Below are 14294 nucleotides of genomic sequence, written 5' to 3'. Positions count from 1 at the left end.
GTTCTCCCAAAAAAAAGCATGCAAACAAATCAGATTTTAAGCAACACTTGGATTTTTGCTATAGGTCTTTCAAACAAACTAAAAATAAGCAAATAAATTCTTATTTAAAGGCTCTGAACAACAAAGACTTGAAAACATTGCCACAGATGAAGGGAACTCGCCCAAAATACAGGTACTGTGTTTTCCTACATCCACATTATGGGACATGAATACCCACCCTGCGGGGCAACAGACTGTGTGTCAGGAGTGCACTCAGGATCCAAAGCAAGAATTTTCTAAGAGCAGGGAGGAGAGCTAAACTGCAGGCTAGCAACCACTACAGAGGTCAGAGGGAGCTCGATTAGCGATACATAAAGGGACATTGCCAAGACCAGGTTCAATACCTGAGTCTTCTACAGCTTCATGGGGAACACCATGCAGCCCAGAGCCAAGCCTGACTGCAGGGAGAGTTCTTCTCTCCTGCTTCAAAGGAAAGGGTTAAATTCAAACTCAAAATCCAGGAGTCAGTGTCCTTTTAGTTTTGGTTTGGTTTTTTGGGGGGTGGGGGGGGAATCCTGTAAACAAGCAGTCAGTACCTGTGTCTGCGATTCCAACATAAAAGCAGCTGAAAAGAACAGAAGAAGGCAAATAAGAGTCAAACCAGTATCTCCAGTGAGCGATGCCAGTAGAGAGAGAGTGTAACGGGGGCAAGGAGGACAGTTAAAACAGGGTGAGACATTTTGCAGCGCAGGTGTGGGACCCACCACCACGCACAGAAGAAATCACTGCAGTCCACAGGGACAAGCGCTGCCCTTCACTTACTTGAAGTACAGGTCCTTGAAGGTGAAGTGAGTTTCCACAATGCCTGTAGTTTTAACTCTGGTCCGCAGAACATCCTGCTGAGTCGGAATATAGGTCGGCTGGGATATTCTATCCAAGTCATTTAGGTAACTAAACCAGAAGAGACAACACAAGATGCACTTTTTTTAGTCTGCTTGCTCACCATGAATCTTTTATAAACTGCAGAAGAAAGTCATCACGGAATTTATTCATCATCTTCACGTACAGACCTCGAACGTGCAGTGAACGAACCCCCTTGGGTCTATCCCAGGGCTGATTTTGTGGCTGGATTTTTTTTTAACCCCTCCCCACACAACCTTGCAGCGTGTGCTGGGTAGAGTTCAGCTAGCTGGGGAGTGAAGCCTGATAAGACGCAAGCACGAGAAGTACTGCTGATGCAGAAGTCACGCCAAGACTGGTATCTCTTGGGGCAATTCAAAGTAGTCAAGGTCTTTCGCATCAAAGCACAAGGCCATGAATCCAGTGGTTTGCTTTTAAAGGGCAAGGTTATGTCAAATGAACCAGGAGGAAAGAATTAAGCATTGAGAACTACCCCCAAAACCAGGCAGATTCCTTCACCTCCTTCAGTGAGAGCAAACTAACACACAACACATTCAGCCCCCAACGGCACGGCCGCCAGATGAAGCTGTTTCTCTGCAGCATCAAGGCAACGCACCCATTGAGACCCCAACTAATTCCAACTCCAGCAGATTCCCTTTGAAGTTCGGCTCTCGGGTGCGTAAGTAAGAGGTACACATCATTTCCAGCAGTGTCAGAAATCCAACACCAGCCAGCAACACCTCTGAGCTCATTTTTCCTGTTAAGGGGAAGGTGATGGCCTCCTGCCTCCACAGAAGAGACGAGGATTGCTCCAACTCCATTGGGAAGGGACTGGAGCAAGAATCTACAGGTGCCAGCAGCATTATCCCTAACAGCTACGGGCACATCTTTATCAGGAGCGGTTTTTAATCAATACCGTGAAATTTTAGTGGCCCAACAGCTCTACACTGGTGTAATAAACTCTGCCCTCCCGGCCAAGAATTACCTGTTTTCCAAACTCCAGAAGAATCCTGCCTGTGCTCGCCTGGTGCCACGGGGTTTTTCTCAAAGAGCTGGTATCTGCAAGCTGTTTTAGCCCAGAAAAAGCCAGCTTCTCTCATTCCTCTCTTGTGTTCAGTGGCATGACAGGTTTGTGAACCGCTCTTCCACCAGAACTGCAGCACCCAAAACTCACTTGGGATTGGCTTTAGTTTCAGCTTAGTAAAACAGAATTTGGAAGTTACTTACCTTCCTTGGGCTTCTGTTAAGAAATATTTCTGCTGAGGAAATCACGTGCCCAGATTTATTTTCTCCTCCCTTTCCTATCAGTGTGGGTTTCACTGGGATATGGTGGTTCAAAAGCCAATGGAAACACTACCTAAGAACTGACCCAGCAACTCCTAACAGCTTGGCTTTGATACGGGTCACACAGCTGCCCTGCACCACTCAAGGGATAAATGTGCAAGCTGGAGCTGTAAAACATCTGCTCCCAATTGCCAGCTTTCAGCATCAGAAGTTTGGGCAGTGAAAGTGGTATAATTCCTACTTCAGGCTTTTTAGGCAGCCAGTGAGGAGCGAATCGGAGTCAGGCAACTCCCACCAAATGAATTGCAGAGTGCCACTCAAACGCTTGCACATCAATCAGGGGAACAAGGCATATCAGATTAAGCTATGTTCTATGTGCGAGCTGCCTTAAAAAAAAAAAAAAGCTTTCCCAGACTAATTCCAGAGACACTCAAAGGATAAATCCCATGAGTCAGGAGATCCAGCCCAGAAGAGCCGTGCACAGAGCCTCCTCCAGCCATCCTTGCCTTGCCGGAGGCAGTGGACACCCAATAAAACCAGGCTGCAGAGCCCAGCCTGTGCAGAGTGCCACTTGTTTCCCTCTACCACATACAGATTTAGTGGAACTTAAAAACAAAAAACAAAAAAACAAACAACAAAAAAGACCCCCCACACAAGTGGAAAAGCACAGTCTGAGACTCATGGTTTTGAGCAACTCATAACCCACAGCTTGCCATAGTCTGTCTGAAAGTTTAAAGACATTCCTCACAAATATTGTTTCGGGAACTGAAAACATAGACCTTACTGAATCTTTCTACATCCCACGCGGTTTGAATCCCTTTTCACAATCATCTTTGCTACCAGGCTTCCTTTGTTTGCTGAGGTTGCAACACTCGTTCCCCACCTCAGATCCTTGTGTTTACAGAGCCAACTATTTCTCATGCTTCACCACCACCTTGCAAATACAAACTTGCAAAAAAAACCAGTTTGGTTTTGTTTCCCTTCTTTTTTCACCCTTAAAATGAGGGCTCGAGTACAACAACAACAACAAAAAAGCTGATTAAAAGCCTACAACACAACTCGTGTTTGTCTTCCTGACCCTCCCAGCCTTCCCAGGACATCCTGTGCCAGGCTGGCACTGGTTCAACACCTGTGAGTGCAGGGATGTGTAGTTCCAGTTCAATCAGAAAACGCACCAGCTTCACTGTCGTGCCATCTCATGCTAAGACTGCTCTAAGAAACACCGAGCACAACAGCGGGATGTTCTGAAGTGGACAGCTTTCAGCTAGTGAAGATAACAGAGTTCCCTTCCTCCACATGCTCACATGAACCATGCAATGGTATTTTCCTAACAATTCAGTCATGTTTCCTTTTAGCCCTGGAAAAAAGCTTTCAGGGCCAAAAAAAGGGCTCCGAAAGCTCTGAAAGATTCATACAAAGCATTTATTATGAGCCTAAGATACGGAAAGGAGGGGCTGTCACCATCAGGCCCGAAGGCAGAGCAGCAAACAAAAGCCAGCATTCGCCAGGGAGAGGAGACAAGAGGGCAGAAAGATACAGGTTTGGTAGCCGAGTGGGTCGATACTTGCAGCCACCGAACGCCAAGCTTCCAAGAAATGTTATCAGAAGCACGTGTGCCAGTCTGAAAACACAAACAGTATTCTTCCTATAGAGGCTGACAGCTCATACAGAATTAATCATCTCTAGCTGAGTCTTCCTGCAGCGAGAAGAAAATGGGTAGAGATCTGGTGAAACCTGTATTTACAAAATGCATTTATTTTGCAGAAGTCTGCCTCCTCTTTCCCCTCAATTTTGGCAGGTTAAGCAAAGCAGAAAACAAAGTAACAGAGTGAGAAAAGGGAACGGTGTGTGTTATCAATTCCAATGCTCATTTGGGCCAGCTAAGAGAGCCCTGCAGCCTGCAGCACAGATGAAAACACTCGCTTCAAAAACCTGAGCTGTGATCCCAAGGTGGAATCACAAGGGAGCATGAGGATAGAAATGGGAGGACAATGCCCTGCAAGCTAGTGCTTGAAAGCCAAGGGGAGGAAAAAAGAAACCCACATCTAGGTTTTATCCAGCATTATGTCAGGGAATTCAGGCCAAAACTGCCACTTGGGAACAAGACAAGATATGCCAGAATAGAGAATGGTTGATCAGAAACTACACTAATTGCTTGTGAGACTGCAGATAATTACCTACAGTATCTGCACACTGTCTGCATGAACTTTGGAAAAAAGTAGCAAAACCAGCAGCTAAAATATTTTAAAGCATTATCTGCTTGCCGACATTTCCAAGTATCAGATAGAGATAACTGCAAGACAGCAACGTGCCTTCGCATCTGCACTGCTGCACCAAACAGGTTTTTGGTCTTTGTAGCTATTACACCAAGAATTGTGCACAAAGGTCTGAAATGCTTCTCCACGGCATCAACCCAGTGAGCTACAGAGCTGTTTGCTCATGTCATAGGTAAAGAAAAATGGGAAGTTGCAATAAGGCAAAGTAAAAAAAAAAAGTTTGAAATATCACACCAAAAGAGGAGGGCAGTTGCTAGAGGGACGTTATCAGATGGTGCCTAGAGAAGACGCTGAGTCCTTGAACATCCACAGTTTAGACCAAGAATTACTCAACTGTTCTTCAAAAATAAGAAGAAAACACACAAACCGCTATGATTCCAGGATGGATCACAGTGTCACAAGTGGTTGTCTTTGGGAGCTTGCCCTCACCCGTGGCGTATGGATTACGACATGCCGTTGTTATTATTTTGGTTGCCTCCTCTCCTCCCACATGACCTCCTGCCTGCCGGGGCAGCTCTCCGACAGGCAGGATCCCTGCCCACACAAGGGGAAGTGCTCAGCAAGGCAGGAAACAGCAGGAAGAAAAGTTTTTGGAAAAATTTGATGCTGCCCAGAAAACCTGGGTTCTCTGCCACAGCACTCTTGTTCTTGATGCCACTTAATTTTCACAAGCAATCACTTGGATTTCCTCATATTTCCCCCCCCAAGAAAATTACACACAAAAAGCTAAGACCTACATGACCACAAAAATGGATAAGACATCCATCCTTTAAGCATGGACGAGGGAATAAATTGGGTAACACCAGAAGATAAGGAAGGTCATGAGCCACATGTTGAGTGGAAAGGAAAAAATATCAACTGAATGCTGATTCTGTATGTGGTGAGGTCCCACAGAAAAAAACCCACGTCTTTCACTGCATAATTGTACTCTGCACGAAAGGAACCTACTCACAGTGTTTCCCAACTGAGTTGCTGGGCTACCAATTCAAAATAATGCTGCTTTAGTGCAACTTCCTGTGGTCTTCGGACAGGAAACAAAATTCTCTGATGTGTTTATCAGAAAAAATGCCACGTGGGTCATCGGGCTGAAATCTCTCTGCCATGCAGATCTGACACCAGCCCATGACAGCAATTTGTCACAGTAGCTGTGCCTCCACGTACCAGTACCAGAAACTGGACACAAGTGGGTGGCAGATATTCCGGAACAGGAATGACCACCTGAAACCCAGTCTCTGGAAGGCACTGAGATCTGTGGGCACTTAAAGCAGGCTAACATCCTCACTCCCCAACCTGCTCTGATTCCGACCCCTTTCTACCCTGTTTTCTCCAGCCTGCTTTCATTCTCCTCCTCTTTCAAAGCTGACCATCAAGACCAAAGCCAAGGTTTCCCATCTTCAGCTTCCTCCTTAAGCTCCACTCAACCACGTATGCTTTCTGCCCTAGATCCTCTGCTTAAGTAGTCCCTAAAGTTTTCCTTTTCCTCTCCATAACTTTTCATTAAATTATTCCCTCGTTTGTCCCCCCTCCTCATCTATCCTTTTTTCTCCCTTTGAAGCAGAAATTTCCTCCTTGCATGCTGCAAAGGCACACACGAATCTGAGAAAGCCTCCTCTTGTCAACTCACCTTGATCTAAACCCATGATAGCCTGCCAAGGTGGTACAAATTTAGCAAGATTCTTCCTTATTTTCAAGGTAAAATATGCTCTGTGCAGAAAGAGCCTGCAGGCAACAGAGCTGTGACACATCTGAAGTTTCTTTATAAAGCACTTCCAAACTGATTTTTTCAAAGGCTTAAAACTTGGCTAAATTGAAACAAGTTTTCAGCTGGACATCAGGAGGCACACTTAAACCCAAAAATCATCCTTTCAGAGTTGCAAATATTTGTTCTAGAGAGAACAAGCACATGACCTTAAAAAAAAAAAAAAAAGAAAAAAGCAACAACTCTTTTGCTCACTAAAACAAAGAGTTTCCCCTCCCTGCACTAACCTGCCTCTTGGAAATAGATGAGGTATTTAGTCAAAATTCTCATTAACCAGCCAGCAGCAGCCTATTTATCTGGTCATAACTTTCCAATTGTTAAGCAATTGTGTGCGTTTTAGAAAGAGAACGATAAGTAGGTTTATAGCTAGCCTGCAGAGCTGCCCATGTGGTGACAGGCATGGGAACAGAAGCGCAACGAGAGCTGTTAAGGAGAACAACTATGCGAATATCGATCTGCCAATAATCGGGGGATCCCACTGGCAGAAGCTGTTGCTCCTCACCAATGTAGCAGTTTAATCAGGAGCTCTGTTTTAGGAGGTCTTACTCCTTTCTGTAGGGATAAGGAAGGTGATGTAGCTGATCACCTGCTGTACCAAGCCAGCTTAACGCAAGCTGCTAAGTTAATTCTTCCACTAAAACCAAACGGACTGACAAATTCACCTAGGCACAAAATAAGGGTTTTTACACAATACTACATAGAGGGAAGACAAACAGTAAAACTGACTTAAATGAGCTAAAGCAAAGTCACCTTGTGAGCCCAGCTCTGCGTAAACCAGTGAGACACAGGCCACCCTGCTTTCAGTCATATCGGCCCTTTTTTGAACACCAAGAGCCCAGAAGCCAGTAACAGTTTCTTACTATGATGCAGAGTCATTAAGCTGATATTCTCTCGATCTGCTGAAGCAGGCCTGAACCCCAGCATCTCTCCATAACCGTTTAATCACACCAGCTAGCTCAGCAGTCATCACACCTTCCTCTGCACTTCCAGCTAATACAAACAGCTGACGGGCATCATCCTGCAGAAAGAGGGGAAATCGCAACAATTAGGATCTACACTCATTTTTACCTTTACAAATTACAGTGAGGCTTATCATCAGTAACAATCCTCAGGGCTGCAAACTGCTCTACGGAATCCTGGTCCTCTCTCTCATATGCTGTCTATCCATTAATCTCTCCCAAATCATCAAGTTATTGATAAATAACAGTTTTTAGACTGGAAAACCATTATTATAGTGTTGTACAGTATGGCAACAAGGGAAAATTCACTATCAGAAGCAGGCTTTGGATGATTACAGATTTAAAGCTTTGAGTATTTGCCATTTGCTGCATTAGCTGTCAGAAGTAAGGGAGACCAATTTCTTCACAAAGGATTTAATCAGAAGACGGGATGGACCAATCAGGATTTGAGTGTTTGCCCTGGAGCATGAAAAATTCTTCTCCGAAGCCTTAGAGCAGGACCTCACTCTTCTACAAGTTAACAAGCAGATTTCTGAAAGTGAAAACCACGTTGACCTGCACCCCACACTGATGTTTTACTACTCCAAAGGGTAACTCCCTTGCACTAAATTAACTTAATCAAGGTCTGAACTGCCACAATACAGAGGGGGACCTCAGTTCTGAGTCTTTCCAGCTACACTAGCTAGGCTGAGCTCACCACTCAGCTTCAACAAGCACAGAGGAAAGGTGGAGGGGAACGCCAGGGAAATTTTAAGTTCAAAATATCTGGGGTGGCATCACAAAGAAACAGAGTAGGTTACTTCAATTTCTACCATCTTGAAGGATTAGAGGTGAATGCTACTAATAGCCCAAGGAATCAGCAGAACTGGATGGGTGGGGAAAAGCAGGGCCTCAAACCCCCAAAACAACTAAGAGGACAATTACGAGTAGGGAAAATTATTAGGATTTATTTGGCTCAGCTTAAAAATTTACTGGCACAATGCTATGAAACACTACTAAGGACTGATGTCAAGCAATTTAAACAAAAAGTGAGAATTCTGTTAAAAAATCAAATAGCTTAGACAAAGGTTTAGGGATTATTTATTTTTTTGAGCATTCAAACTACTAAAGGTTCTTACCCATAACCTCAGTAAAATACTTGAGGCTTTGTACTAGTAATACATTACAGATTATGAAAGGTCTTTTGCTATTTCATCTTGCAACAAAACATATTTCCACTGTGAGTATCATGGACTGAATTTCCAGGATTCATTAACACAATTCACAGCAGACTCAGACTAAGGGAAATAAGTGAAATACTTACTGCTCTGGCAACTTCCCCAAAGTCTATCTTTAGCCTTCCCATGGCTCTTATGATTGCAATGATGGACTGGATCGTATTGCTGTAGACAACCACTTTATATTGTTTGCATTCTTCCTCCGAGTAGCCATCCTCATGAATAATCCTGGAAGAAAACCAAGCTGTCATTCCCAAGCCAAACCAGAAGGGCACCACAGATTCCTTATTTCATCTCACACAAAAATGCAGTTTACATGCCTGCACTCTCACTTACTTCATCTGCTTCACAATGGTGCTTTTCCCAGACTCTCCAGCACCTGAAAAGCACACAAAAAAATCCAGTTAGCAACCACATGAAATTAAAAGGAAGAGCAGAATGTACTCTTCCCAGTTCTCACACAGAAGATGATGGGGTCTGGAGTAAGAGACTTCTGCCATCCAAGTCCCTCAGGAGGGATCGCTGAAGAGCACATCCACAGGTACATCCTTCCCAGATTTTATTTACAGATGCCGACACTCATGCATTCATCTGCTAAAAAACCCCTAGAATTTCTGAATTTCCAGAGTACACTTCCTGATCACTGAGGCTAGCCACCTGGGAGGCAGGTCTGAAAAACCGGGACAAGGATTTATCTAATAGATTATCTACCATCCCTCTTCCAGCTCAGTAACTACAGCCCATGGTAGCCCTACAGCTAAGTGCATCATCACCTGCTACCCGCTGTTACCGAGCTGTGCAAGAGAAAAGCATTAGCCTGGAATAACCAGGTGGATGCAGTCACAGATCCTGGAGAAAAGACTTCGGTGCACTCCCACGATCCATTACTAGTACAAGTAAGCACACCGACATCACTCCTGAGCTAGATAACTCTTAAACAGCTCCAGCAGTATTTGAAGAAGATACTTGTCTAGACTTGAAGTCACAACTAAGGTGTCTGTGAATCACCAGCAGGAAGATCAGGGACCTGGGTTCCTGCTCTAACCCTCCAGCTGCTAACACCTTCCCACAGTCACCAGACAACTCGGGGATCTTCACCGTGGCACACCAATATGCATCCACCCACAGAACACGCAAGGCAGATGTTAATTGATTAACAAGCTCTATTTTCTATCATTTCCCACAATACAAGGATTATTATTCTGGGAAACTGAAGGTAAAGAGACTCGCAGGTTTAGCTCAGAAATGAGCTTTTGCCACAGGATGATTTGCAGCTGAAATAGCAGACCCACAGGCCATGGCATTGCAAACAGCCTTCCTTCAAAGACAGGCAGAGAAACCTGGCTTGCCAAACCTCTGCAGACCTGGGGGGAGCTGAATTATCCCTGTCTGTCTGCAAAATAACAGCTAGTTCATCTGTTTTTTCACAGCTTTTGCTCTTGAACCACAGAGCACTCACAAACCGCGTCCCCCTCCCACAGCCACGAGGCAGAAACCACCTTTGCACACCCATGCAGCAGCTGATACGTTTGCACAGCTTGGTGCAGCAGATGCCTACTCCAGGATTCAAAGTCATCACGTTATCACGGTTTACCAAGCTTTGTAGTCAGCAGCAGCCGAGCTGCGCTGCCTGTACGCATGCCTGTTGCGGCCATGAAGCATGGGAAAAGCACGCACGGCGTTACTGTGCGTCAGCAGAAGAGCAGGTCCTGGATTACTCTACCTTGTGTAACCGCAACGCCAGTTCACCGCAAAGAAGTCAGACCAGTTGTTGGCTTCAGGGCTCCTCAGCCTAAAAGGCTCACTCTGAGCTGCTGAACTGGGTTTGCTAAAGGCAAAGGAATGAAGTTGAGCCTGCCTGGATTTGGATATATGACTCAAGAGATCCTGGATGGACTAAGAGACCCAAGCTCCCACTCACTTCTGGCATGAAGGCACCAGATGTCCCAGCCTGCAGAGCCTACACAACGCGGCAGTGTGCTAACCCAAAACAGCATTGCTACAAGCAAGGCAAGCTTTGTTGGAAGAGGAAAAAAAAAATCTTTTTAGATTATCAGACTAACAGGAAAAAAGAAAAGAAACAAAAACAGACCAGCTTTCAGGAATGTCAGGCTGTGGCATACTTCTCCGGAGAGGAAAAAAAAAAAGGCAGAAAAGGTTCTTGGTGCTACCTTCGGGAAGCATGGCTTCCAGGAAAGAGCTCCCCAAGCCTCTTGCAACATCCAGAGAGGTCAACACTACATTTCAGTGTCATTCTCACATCCTCAAAGCCTCAGGAAGGCCAGCTCCTGGGAACAGCACTGTGAACAGGGTGTAAAAGCAGCAGAATTCTCTTCCCAGTCTCACCACTTCATGTCAGATGGGCAGAGGAACCAAGAAATCAAACCCCTGAAGATAAGAGGTCGCTTTGCTGGGTTTGTGTGTGCAATAGTTTACAAACTACTTCCTTGCCTGAAATTTTGTACACCTTTTAGCCTGCTTGTTTCACATTCCTTCAGGTTCTTTCCAGTATCACTAGTAAAACCCTTTTGGCTGATAAGGGAATTAAAAGCACTGGCAGGAACATTAAGGCGCAGGTTCCAGCAGTGGCTGGGAAGGAGCAAACACAACTGCTGCTTTCTGAAGTTACCCAACAGCCCAATACAAGAAGCTCATTCACCGGTGGTGAACACATCATGCCAACCTGAGCCCAGACCTGTCACCGGCAATCAGGACCGAATGAGGACAACGCAGCCATTACAGCCTTGCACTTTTATTTCCAACTCCTGAGTTCATCCTGCTCAGTTCCCAGATGTTGACAGGGATTCCTGAGGATCCATCACTGTATTAAATTACAACTGAAAGTTTCTCCAACATCAGACAAGGTCATTTTCAAGCTGAAGGTGCATTTCCTATTTGCACTTAAACAGTTTCAAACCAAACAAGCAGCCAAATATTTTCACAGCTTTTGGTGGCTGAAGAGAACAAATGCAAATCAGCCTCTTCACACAGTAAGAGCCTTCACAGTAGGACAAACACTTTCATGGCAGGTTCTCAGGCTGCCAAATGGGAGGAAAATCAAGTCAAACGGTCCCTTAACTCATTAGGCCCATTTGCAGGTGTCATGGGGTTGTACCTCCATCGTTGGGTGGCCAGACAAGGATTTCTACTTCTTTGGATCCGTTTCGCACAAGAAAGAGAGAGACACAACAAGAGAAACATGCTGGTGTTCAATGAACAAGTACCCAGTGCCTCTCCTGCACAGCTCCTGGGGGTGCCATGGCCAGGATGTACATGGAAGAGCACTGACACCTTTGAATGCCGACTGGTGAGATACTGCCTTGGGTTTACCTGTCTTGACATCCCCCTCAGGGGACTGCACCACTTACAGCTGCCCCCAACAGCAGGAAAACTGTTTCCAAGATAGGGCATGTAGTGCAATTTAAATCAATTAGCCTTTAGCTTAGGTTGAAGGGTTACCAGGTTAGAGCCTCTCATGACAAAATGCTTTCAGGCTGTCAAGTTAAAAACTGCAAACTAAAGAATTTCAACTTTTAAATTATTCCTAAGCATAAGGCAATTTTTTTTTTCCTTCCCTTAAGCCTTAAAGAAAAGCTGTTGCTGGTTCAGCCTCAATATAAACTACATTCCACCTTCAAAGCTTCAAAGCATTTACAGGGAAGAAGAATGAAGCATGTTTTCAGCAGAATCCCCCAAAATCAGCTGAGGTGTTGGAGTTAACACCTTCCACCCAAGCAAACCCCGGGGCCTGGAGCACACAATGCCAGCAGGCCTCCCCACTCCACACTCCATCCAAAACCAGCAGCTCACAGGAAATATCCTTCCCTTTAGCAGGTGGGTTTTCTTTTGTTATCGCCTCTTCTCCCAGCTGCCAAGACGTCTGCGCCTCTCTTCCGGCTGGCACAGATTTTAAGGGAGATGGCATCGAGAAGGGCTTGGCAATATCTGCGTGCTCCTGCTACAGCTTCTCGGGCACCCAGCGCGACAGAGTTCGTGGTCAGATGTGAAAACCTGAACGCTCTGTATCAGCACTTCCACCCTGGGAGGAACACAAAACCTCATTTTTATTTTCCACAGCCATCCTCCACATTTCTCATATGAAGGTGCTGTGACTTGAAAGTTTTGGTGTCCTGGAACAGCAGCATTCAGCCCAGAGTCCTGCCAGTGGGAATTTAGAAAAGACTTTTGAACATAACCTCTCTGGCTTTTATTTCTCATCATCTTATTTGCTGTCATTTCCTCCTTATATTATCTTAAAATAATCTGCTGCTGCAGCAGGCGATGCTGAACTTGTACTACCTGTCATTTGACTGACAAAACAATATCAGATACAATTATGCCATGACAACATCACCAAGTTGGTTATACAACACTAATTCAAACTGTATTCAGTTAACTCCTTACCTTCTCGTTTCCAACCCCCGCACACTTCAGTGGAGTTTAACTGAGCAGCAATCCACACTCTCAGAGGAGCTACTCCCCCCATTGCTCCTAAGGGACTAGCAGAGGTAGGAAACAGAGACCCATATCCTCTAAACCTCTCTCCTGGAAAACGTACAACACAGAACTGGCTCCTACAGCAGCCACTAATGGCAGTCACAGCTACAAGGGCACGGCCAAGCAGTAAGTCATCTCCTCTTGGGATGTTACTCCTAAAGGAGGTTTTTCTTGATGTTCCAGGTCCTCTCCCAGACAAGGTACCTCATTAAACAGCCATTTAAAAACGTTTGCCCTCCAGCTCCGTAATCGTTTGCCGGGAGCTCCTGCTGGGGTGGCAGCTGCTCGCGGACGAGATGGCCAACATCGGGCACAGTTTCATCTCAATTGCTCAGTAAAACAAAAAAGCATTAACGCTGCCCATGTCTATTCTGAGATACCTGTACTACATCCCCCCACACAGCATAAGGCTTTTTCAGGGCCCTCTCTCACTTTGTACCTTTTATCTTACCCTCCACCGCAAACAAGGACCACAGTCATTTGCATTTTACTCTTACTTTCCGACCTTAGCTTCTCACTTCTGTTCTTTGACACAACTTCTCTAAATATTTGCAGATGTACACACCCCACAAGCTGCTATTCTCCTTTTCCCAACTCACTGGAGCGGCCGTTAAGGGTTTCCATAAAGAAATCCATATTGGACCTACTCGGTAAACAGCTTTTAATCTGTACTCTTTGCTCCCTGCTATCATGCAGCTTCATTTACCCTGATGCATGGTGTTTACACTTACCGTGTGGCTTAAGCCTTCAGTCAAGTACCTTTAGTAGGGGAAAAAAAAAAAGACTAGGAATTTAAATGCTATGGAAACACTGCTCCAACCTACAGAATACACAATGCTTTGCATTAGAAATTGAGATGAGTGAGAGTGGATAGAGTTACACTGAAATTCTTACGGACTCTTCCCAGCCTCTGCGATCACAGGCAGGGACCAGATGGGGAGCTCAAAAGAGCTCAAAAATCATGAAACATGACACTGGCCAGTATTGGGTTCAAAAAACATGAAAGTCACAGCATTTCTGACTGTAAAAGGAAAAGCAAACCTTTCCTTTTCGCTCCGATTTGCACAGCTACACAGGGATCACATTTCGTCAGAAGAAACTGAGGCTGACCTAAGCGGGATGTCGTAACTCCATGGAAAAATTGTTTCAGAAGTCTTAACTTCTCTCTTCCCAAATTAGCAGCAGGGAACCTATCTATCCCACAGCTCTGCTTGCACACCCTAGACACAAAGAGCAGCTCATCCGTTAAAGCATTTGCTGCTTTTTATAGTAGTGGCTTGCCTCACTTGATCGATGCAAGAATTCAGTGAAGATCTTGTTCTTCAATACATCCTTCAGCTAGCAACCCTTCCCTCCAGAAACGAGAGCCGGGAGGTTGTGGGAGCTGCAGTGCCTCCCCGGAGCTCACCCCAAAATATCCGAT

At 45.2% G+C, this 14294-nt stretch overlaps 1 protein-coding gene across 1 annotated transcript in view; it reads right to left on the bottom strand.

Moving 5' to 3' along the window:
- The window catches only part of GNAI3 (G protein subunit alpha i3), a 29591-nt gene that overhangs the window by 4428 nt on the left and 10869 nt on the right, over positions 1 to 14294 (bottom strand). The window contains exons 2-5 of the mRNA XM_054803650.1: positions 8711 to 8753; positions 8461 to 8602; positions 7059 to 7216; positions 802 to 930 (exon numbers count right to left, since the gene is read on the bottom strand). Of these exons, the coding sequence (XP_054659625.1) occupies positions 802 to 930; positions 7059 to 7216; positions 8461 to 8602; positions 8711 to 8753 (472 nt within the window). The remainder of the gene's footprint in view (positions 1 to 801; positions 931 to 7058; positions 7217 to 8460; positions 8603 to 8710; positions 8754 to 14294) is intronic.

The sequence above is a fragment of the Grus americana genome, chromosome 25 (genome assembly GCF_028858705.1).
Source record: "Grus americana isolate bGruAme1 chromosome 25, bGruAme1.mat, whole genome shotgun sequence".
Taxonomy (NCBI): Eukaryota; Metazoa; Chordata; class Aves; order Gruiformes; family Gruidae; genus Grus; species Grus americana.
The sequence above is the reverse complement of the archived record's forward strand: the minus strand, read 5'-3'. Positions and strand labels throughout refer to the sequence as shown.